At 34.0% G+C, this 9076-nt stretch overlaps 1 protein-coding gene across 1 annotated transcript; it reads right to left on the bottom strand.

Moving 5' to 3' along the window:
* Positions 1 to 941: 941 nt before the first annotated feature.
* Positions 942 to 6481, bottom strand: LOC119642662. Its single transcript, XM_038041892.1, has 3 exons — positions 5530 to 6481; positions 4900 to 5468; positions 942 to 4194 (listed from the first exon to the last, which is right to left on the bottom strand). The coding sequence occupies exons 1-3, from the start codon at positions 6479 to 6481 to the stop codon at positions 2746 to 2748; spliced, it is 2970 nt and encodes a 989-aa protein (XP_037897820.1). The 3' UTR covers positions 942 to 2745.
* Positions 6482 to 9076: the final 2595 nt, after the last annotated feature.

Here is a 9076-nt window from a genome sequence, read left to right as displayed (position 1 = left end):
AGAAGGAGAAGTCTGTCTGCGTTTTAAATTTAAGTCAGAGGGGATAGTTTTAAGTTGAGTTTAGTTCTAGTTGAGTTGCAGTGTAGACCTCAACGAGTGCGCTTGCTTTTCTATTGTTTTTTGATTGTACGGCTGAGCCGTGGTTGTTTGTTTCTTTTTCTGAAATATGGGCTCAAACTGAAAATCGAAATTCAAAAAAAAGGATAAATTGTAATTAAAACCTCAAATAACAGAAAAAAAAACAATAAAAAAAGAAGGTGGAACAATTAAAAGAAGCATAAGAGAAGCCAGGCAAGAGTAATGGCTGCACCGTTCTTTCAATACGTTTTTTTTTTTGTCAAACAAGAAGCAAAAAAGTTTTCTTATCAACAGAACAATGTTTTATAATAAAAAATAGAAAAGGATTTACATAAACAAAAAAAAAAAGAAAAAAAAAATAACCAATACAGCAACTTGGCAAAGTAAACGCAATTGGAGTAAAGAAAAAAAAAAACTGCACGGCTTAAGAAATTTGTTCGGAAGAGAAATTAATTAAATAAGATAAAGAAAATTGTAAAAATTATTTATAAAAACTCAGGAAATTGCTAATAAAAAAGTTCTTCAACATTATCATCAAAAAGATCCCAGTTTATTATTGCAAACAGCGTTTACCCGCGTGCACCTACGCACACAGCAATGAAAATTAAAGTTTGTATGGGAGTGGAAAAGGCTTAATAGAAAGAGGAGCAGGGATTGCGGATGTAGCAGCTACCGCGGCCGACACTGCACCGACGCCGATGCTTGTATTGTAAGTCATTTTTAGTCTATTTAATTTTTTTGTCCCCGATGAGTGGCTAAGCGCGAGCTGCCACCGCTGTGGCTGAGACGAAGGGGTGTGCATATGATGGCACTGTAGGGAGGACTCCAGACGGTTACAGACTGACTTACGGTGGACAGACGGACGATAGACAACCGACGGGACCTATTGTCAGGAAAATATAAATGCTCTGCCGATATAGCTAAGACCGTGACAAATTTCCACGCAATTCTGTTAAAAATTGCGCAAAAGTAATCAAAAACAAATACTTAGTGAAGATTGTTTTTGCAACTGGACGACGAAACGAAGAGGACTAAGCTGCGGTTCAAAACAAGTGTTATAAGGAATTTGAAAATAAAAGGGTAAAAAAGAAAAAACATTAAGCAATATAAGAGCGTTGTAAGAAATTGACGTTAAGTGAAGTAAGTAAGGGTGGCACGCTTTCGATCTGAGCAATGGAAAACATTGAAGGTAAAGTTGCCGCAATGGACCAAATAAGCGGCGGGTTCTGCAATATATGCCAATATGCTTATCAAGAAACTAAACAAAAATTAAATGAAATTAAATGAACAATGTCAGCAGAATCGTTAAATGTTTCTTTCTTTAGTAATGGATACGTCACCTCTTCGAATTATTCCACTGTCTTTTATTATTTATATTAATTTTGTCAATGTATAAAACAATTTAATTGATGTAAAATTTCGAATAAATATTGCAACTATATATAAATCGTATAACTATATGTAAATCATTTAACATTTAAGATTTTACAGAACCAGGCTTTTGGAATCATATATAGCCACGCCAGTTAGTCGAGTGTACTCTAAAATTGCTTCCAACTCTTCCTTAAACTTCCAATACTACTTTATTTTTAGCATTATTATCATAACTCACGTAATTTTTTTTATCAGCGGTTTTGTAGACGGTATTTGTGGGACATGAACGGTTTGTAGACGGTATTTGTGGGACGTGAACGGTTAGCAGGCGGTATTTGTGGGCATGAACGGTAAGCAGACGGTATTTGTGGGACATGAACGGTTAACAGAATTACCTGTTTGTAAAAACTAATGCTTTATGTGAAATCCAAAAAAAGCAAAAGCAATAATTCAATCATTCTTTTATATACATTTTATTTTTATATACATTTATTTAATATAAAATGAAAATAATTTTTCTAATCTTTTACTTGAACTTTATACTTTTTTAATTGGATATTTTCTCAAGGTAATTGAATAATCAATATTTTCTAAGTGCAAGTCAGATGTTAATTTAACTAACTACACACTTCCACTGTCACTAATTTCTCTCAGAGTTTTGTTTCGAATCTTCTATTCTCCTCTAAAAAAACTTCGTACGCTATCGTACTGTCAACAACAAAAAAAAATTCCTTTCCAATAAATTTTCCCTCGAGAGCAACTTCACTAATTTTCTATTGCGTTTGAAAGAGATAAACAAATTTATCTTGATATACTCCAAAAAGCCCGTCAAGTAGCTTTAGGATACTACAGACGGTAAATTATATATACTTCCAGGGGACCGTAATAGAGCCTTTTAAACATCTTCGCCTTCAACCTATGGGATCAATAGTTGGAAATGATTCGTTTTATTACCAAGACTGAAAGATTAGTAACAGACTTATTAATACAGAAGTTTTTTTAAACGCTAAAATAATGATATATTTGTTAGCTATAATGGAAATGGAAATATAAAAATTTTTAAAAAAATACATTGTACTTATTAAATACAAGTTAACAAAACAATAAATACTTCTTTACTTAAAAACATAACAGGAGTTTACAATACATAAAATAAGGAGTTTTATCCCGTTTTATACGAACAAATGCACATGTTTGTACTCAAGTCTTTAAAATTTTACCAACTCTATCACAGAGAGACCACTTTAACATGTTACGCATTAAGAATACAATATTAAAAAAAAAACTGGCGCCTCAATCCATCCAATCATATTCACAATCGTCAGGAGTCACTAGACAATCGGACAATGGTTTAGAAGCTCCATTTGTTAAATCAAGCTGAACTTGTTCTGTCCATTGAAGAGATTGAGTTGTGGATACTATTGTGGTAGACAATTTCGTTTTCGAAAGCAATGAGTTTTGCTTTTCATTGTTACTCAAAAGACGTTTTTGAGACACGGATATTTCCTCGCTAGATAAGCTTACCTGAAACTTATCTTGCTCAGAAATTATTTTCCCTCGGCTAGAGAGTTCTGGTTTCCGGTTTTCTATTGTTTCTTCCCCATATCTGATTTTTATGTAGTGTCTGCCGTTCGGAAAGTTTTTACTTCGCTCGGAGGAGCTATCATTTTGTGTTGACGTTTTCAGTCCTCCAATTTTATATAGATTTAGGGCATCCCGCTCTTTACTTTTCTCAGCCATACGAATGCCGAAGTTACTTGCGGATTTCGATCTACAAATTTTATTTTTGGGTATTTTTTGAACATGGGTAGACTTAAAAATTTTCGCTTGTTTTGACATGCTTTTCTCGGTCGCTGACGATTGCGAATATGCTTGTTTATATTTACAAGAATTATTAGTTAATTTTGGAAGATTTCTTTTTCTACTCTCCGGTGGAAATTTACTGATTGTTTCAACAGTTGTTTGACTATTGGATTGGTTTGAGGTCGGATCCATTTTAAAAATCCCACATTTTGGAAGTTTTTGAACATTGGAAGACTTCTTTTTTATTTCTTCTTGTTTTAAGATGTTTTCTTTGGTAATAAATGATTTCGAATCGATTTCCCTACGTTTGAGGTAACTGCCAACTCTTTTTGATGTTCCTACTCGTTCAATTGTGGACAATTTTAGCGCATTGTTTTCTGAAAAATTAGTTTTTTCATGAGTTGCTTGATTGCCAGTTCTTTTTATATTTGAATCCGTCCCCAATGTACCACATGCTAAAACCTCCTGAACATTAGAAGTCTTATCAATTCCACATCGCTTTGAAATGTTTTCTTTGGCAAATGATGATTCCTCAGTCAATGATTTCGAGCGTACTTGCTTCGTCTTATTTAAAGGCGATATAAACTTTCCCATTGCAGGTAATCGGAGTTGTGGTTTAGCTATACTCATGTAGGTGGTAATAAAAGGTTGATAACTGCGCGAATTTTTTAACTCTTCATATTTATACCAGTTTTGAGGCACGTCAGCAGTAATCAAGGGATCTCTTCCCACAGCCACAGTACTGATGACTTGACTTGGTTTCAAGTACTTTACAAAACGTTTTAATTCCTCAAAACTAGAATGCTCGGAATACTCAACGCCCACAATATTGATTTTTCCACGATACTGTGGTCGGCTGTTTTTTTCCCACCCGCTAGGACGTATAGCTAAAATCATATCAAAATGCGTTTCATAGGAAGCGAAATACTCCGCTAAGTTCTTGATAAAAAAAAAATCAAAGTCTTTATTTATAAAAAGATATATCTGAATGTTTTAACACCCACCACTTAACGAGAAAAATCGTAAACAAATTATATTTAAATATTATCCTGTACACATAATAAATATTTTTACAGAATTTACAACGCACACAGAAGAAACAGAGAATGAAAATAAGAAGAGAATTGGTACGTTTACAAAGATTTGGCTTTGGTTCATTTCCAATGTTAACAGAAATTTGACGTTGAAAATTATCGAACGCTTTTCAAACTTTGTACATTAGCAGAGATCTGACCTTGTTTTAATGCTTAACAGAAAACTTTTCCAAGCTATTCAACAATGAACTTCAAACATACTTTGTTTATAAACCTCGTAAAGGAAAAAAAATGAGCTAACTGTTTTTAGCGAGAAATCAAAGCCATTTTACAACTGCACAAGGAGGTGAGACAAAGTGAAAAATTGCTAAATATCTCATATAAACTATTGCTTGCCTGTGGGAACGACGAACGAATGTTAATGTTAACCTGACGAGAGAAGAACAATTTTGAAAACAAACTGTTTTTACTAAATAGAGTCGTTATTATTTAACAAACGAACAGACAAGACTAAATCTGTTCAGCTGTACAATGTTGTGTACACTGAGTTTTGTGCCCACATCCTTACTTCTTTACGTGGTGGGTATAGAAAATTAGACAAAGGACTTACCAGGTAACTTAATTTAACCATAGCTACTATATGCATATTAGCTTGATAAGGATCGTCTACTAGCAATCTCATGAGGTGTTCTTCATTCATGGCCTCTAAAGCTTTCCGTCGATTTTTTTCCGACCATACTTTTAAGTCATATTCCTCGGCTAAAGCGGACCAAAATTTCTCTTTACCTACTAGATATGACCCACAGACGTATAAAATTTTTTTATTGGGATGATTTTCTTGGAATTTTTTTATCAGTTCCTTCCCTTGCGTTATGCTTTCGTATTGCGTACAAAACGCATATTTCTCTGCTATATAAGTTGTGTCCAGGTAAAGCGCATCGATATCTACATTATTCCAGAAAATCGGTTCAGATTCCATTTGATGACAAGCACGAAAATCACCAGTGTGCACAAGACATTTCCCCGAAAGCGAATTTTTAAAAAACAGCATTATAGCACCGGGACAATGATTTGCATCTAAAGCGGTTATCTCCCAATCATTAATCTGCACTTTCTCATTTAACTCTAAAATGTGTAAAAAATGTTCCTGGACTGATATAAAAGCACGCACCAGTCGAGCTGTAAATTGTTAAATGTGGATTAAGGCTCATTTCAAACTTATATACATTTAGTAGTTTACCTGTTAAACTGCTCATATAGATAGGCATCGAAAATTTGCGTGTCAATCCGATATAATGATCGGCATGGAAATGTGTTAAAAAGTAATGACTGACACCATCAATAGCGCCATATTGAAATGCATCCACCGCAAAACTTGTGCCCTTAACTATTTTATATGGAGGACAGACTTTCAATTTTTGAGACGACTTGGATGAAAAACTTTTTGTTAAGGTGCTCAGAGATTGTTTGCTCGTCTTATCACTGAGCAATGGTATAGAAGTATATGTGGGGGATAATCCGTGTAATCCATCACCAATGCTTGATTTACGCGAACTTATTTCTTGAGCAGTTAAAAGGTGCGCATTAAAAATCGATCCATTTTGGTCCACAAGAGGATTTGGAATTTCTTTTACTTTGATGTGTTGCTTGCAGTTTTTTGATTTAACCGCTACATTTGGTTTAAGAGAGGTTTGATTACTAAAATTACCAGATTTGCTAGCGCTTTTGGAGCTGGTAGCTTCATTTCCATTGTTATTCAGGTCTTTTAAGTCAATCTTTCTAATGTCTTCTTTTAACTCTTTTTCGTCATCCGAATCAATAAGTATAATATCTTTGTCAACCTTATACGCCGGAATTTTTTCGGCCCAAAGTAAACGTTTGCGATCCCCTCTTCTTAATTTCGATTTTATAATTGTTTCGCTTGTTGCTGTTGACTTTATTTCTTCAAAGCAACATTTCTTAGGACAACTTTTGAAATAGTCGATAATACGCCTTTGATTAGATGACTGATCTTTTAAAATGCTCAGTTTTTTGCACTTACTAAGCGTTTTTTTATTTCCCGAAACAGCTTTTCTTATCCTTTTTGTCGGCGCTTTTCCGTTAACTTGCTTTTCTGTTATTTCGACTGCTAATGCTAATGGCGCCTGAAGTTCAGTTAAGTTTCTGACTTTAAGTTTATTTAGTTGACTCATTGTTGATCTATTAAAGTTATTGATAACACAAATAAAATAAACCAAACATAATGTAGAAAAAAAACCATCAATAGCACACAAGATTATTACCTTTCAATAAATTAGACTTAAAACTAGAGTTGCCACGCTTTTCTGAATAAAAAACGAAGAATGCCTTAGGGTAAATCTCTATTTCATAAATATGCGCCACATATTTTATTATTAAATGCAGAGAGGTAATCGCTTATCTAAAAGTTGACTTTCGTTCGCGACTAAACCGATAATTGATAAACGTTTTCGTCCTGATCGCGTAAAACGTTTGCGTCAGTTTCGTCGCTGCAAAATCGAATTCCACGCCTATAAAAATTGTATAAAACTATTCAGGAGACGTACAAGGGGAGATAAATGCTTATTTTTTATACATTTATATATACAAGATTATATATATTATATTTCAAGCACTTGTACGAATATATGGTAAGAATTAACAGAAATTTTTCAAAATAGGGCAAAATCGAATGCCACGCCTATAAAAATTGTATAAAACTATTCAGGAGACGTACAAGGGGAGATAAATGCTTATTTTTTATATATTTATATATACCAGATTATATATTATATTTCAAGCACTTCAAGCACTTGTACGAATATATGATAAGAATTAACAGAAATTTTTTTTTTTTTTTTAGGATTCTAATTTTTCAGGAGTACCGACATATATTCAGGAACTTATTGATAAAGGTTATATGCGCTGGCGAAATATCAATGAATTTATAGATAAATCAAAATGAGTCGTAGAGTTTTACTGTGCCTATTGCGACCTAGAGCTTGAACACAAATTTATATGTTGATACGGTGGTTGTTTTTGTTTTTGGTTTACCTAAAAATAATGACAAAATAAATATCATAAAAATTATTATATATAACATTGCTTACATTTATTATGCGTAATAATACTTGTGTATTATTATTGGGGCGGCGCGAGGTGCCCTCATTCGTGCAACTCAAGCGGTGCCGCAAATCATAGCTGTTAAGAGGTGGGCGAACTGGTGAACGCGCTTCGCGCCGTCATTCGCAGGTTGGCGCCGCCCAGACGTGGGCGTAGGCGCTTCTCGCCGAGAATCTCCCTCACTTCTTATATTTCGACGTAAGTCTGCCTCTTTGATCTGGAAAAGAAATAAAACTCTGCGCTGAAATTGTCCACTATTGGTAGGAATACTGCGTAAATTCACAAAACTACTTCCTGCACTAGCACTCTTTTGTTGAGGCTATGTTTGAAAGAATTTCTTTTTTTCGTTCATTTGATAAGTCCACATATAGATAGGTGTAAGGAGCAAAGCAACAATTCAGTTCAATTTATTTCAGTGTTTTTAACGTTTTTGGGATGTGTGGTTAAGTCTTATCGCACAGAAGAAGCAATCTGTCTTATGTTATCTATTGACATGTTGCAGCGCATTCCCCTTCAATGTCAAACGCGAGTGTGCCAATTGCTCTCTGGAAGTGTTTTTATACTCTACACCACTTGCTGGAACCAGGTATATTAAACTTAGATATTGCTCATGTCTTTGTACTGCTGCTCGGTATATTAAGCTAGAAAATCCGAACATTACTGGTTCCACATAGTTCTTGGTGACAATATCTTATCCACGTTTAAGAGACTATTTCTCTTCGTTCTCAGTTCCATCCGTTGATACTGGACGAATTATAAATATTGTGACAATACATCCTCTGGTGTAGAAGAGCTGTATTCATACATTGTCATTGTAGAGTAGGTCTGCTATAAAGAAAGTGGATAATAGAAGTAGAATATTTGTCTAAATTTTATAACTTATATTGAATAGTAAGGTAATGAAATTTGAACATATAAATGATCTCAATCAAATACTGACTATATTCCTTCACAAATCCTTCTATTCGTCTAATATATCTGCACTCCTATATGAGACTCTAATACGTATCTTAAATTGCTGTTGTTACTCATTGCTCTGTATCAATTTAAAATTATTATACCATTCGGTCCGTCGTCTCAATTCGACTTCATCAAAATGAGGAATGTGAAGATTATTGCCTTCAAAATTGTTAAGAAACGTGACCACCTTATCTGTATAAGGAGGTATGTAACAACGTGAACCGCATAAAAGGGCCGGTTCGAAATAAATTCGTCCAACAGTTGTAACTGTTTCAGGAGACATATTGGAACCATACTGCTGGAAATCTTCAAATCGAAAACCCGGTTCCGTAAAATTGATATTACGTATGTGCAAAGGATATTTGTAAGTTGAACGTATACTCAGTTCGGAAGAGCAGAGTTTACCCTGAAATAATATTGAAAAAAAGACGATTGCCATATTATTGCCTTTAAATTAATCGTAGTCTTTAATAATATTGAAAAAAAAAATGGTCGAATTGAATAATACCTGTTTGTCTCCTAATAAAGCATCGATTTTAATATTTTTGCTAGGAATTCACGAAATATTTCCTACGGACCACGCAATTAAAGAATTCAATGACATCTGCAAGCAAATTCGCTAAAGGTCTCCTATTACTTGTAATACGTGCAGAATTAAATTTTATCTCATACGTTTACACTCTTTAATATTGCCCAATAAACAACTT

This window comes from Glossina fuscipes, unplaced genomic scaffold (genome assembly GCF_014805625.2).
Source record: "Glossina fuscipes isolate IAEA_lab_2018 unplaced genomic scaffold, Yale_Gfus_2 238, whole genome shotgun sequence".
In the NCBI taxonomy this organism is placed as follows: Eukaryota; Metazoa; Arthropoda; class Insecta; order Diptera; family Glossinidae; genus Glossina; species Glossina fuscipes.
This window is presented reverse-complemented; position numbering and strand designations above follow the sequence as displayed.

Excerpts from the sequence above, each read along its gene's own strand:
- LOC119642662 (XM_038041892.1), bottom strand. The coding sequence starts at position 6,481 with ATGAGTCAACTAAATAAACTTAAAGTCAGAAACTTAACTGAACTTCAG. Across the intron at positions 5,469-5,529 it reads CTATATGAGCAGTTTAACAG|CTCGACTGGTGCGTGCTTTT; the intron begins GTAAACTACTAA and ends AACAATTTACAG. Across the intron at positions 4,195-4,899 it reads TGGTTAAATTAAGTTACCTG|AACTTAGCGGAGTATTTCGC; the intron begins GTAAGTCCTTTG and ends TTTTTTATCAAG.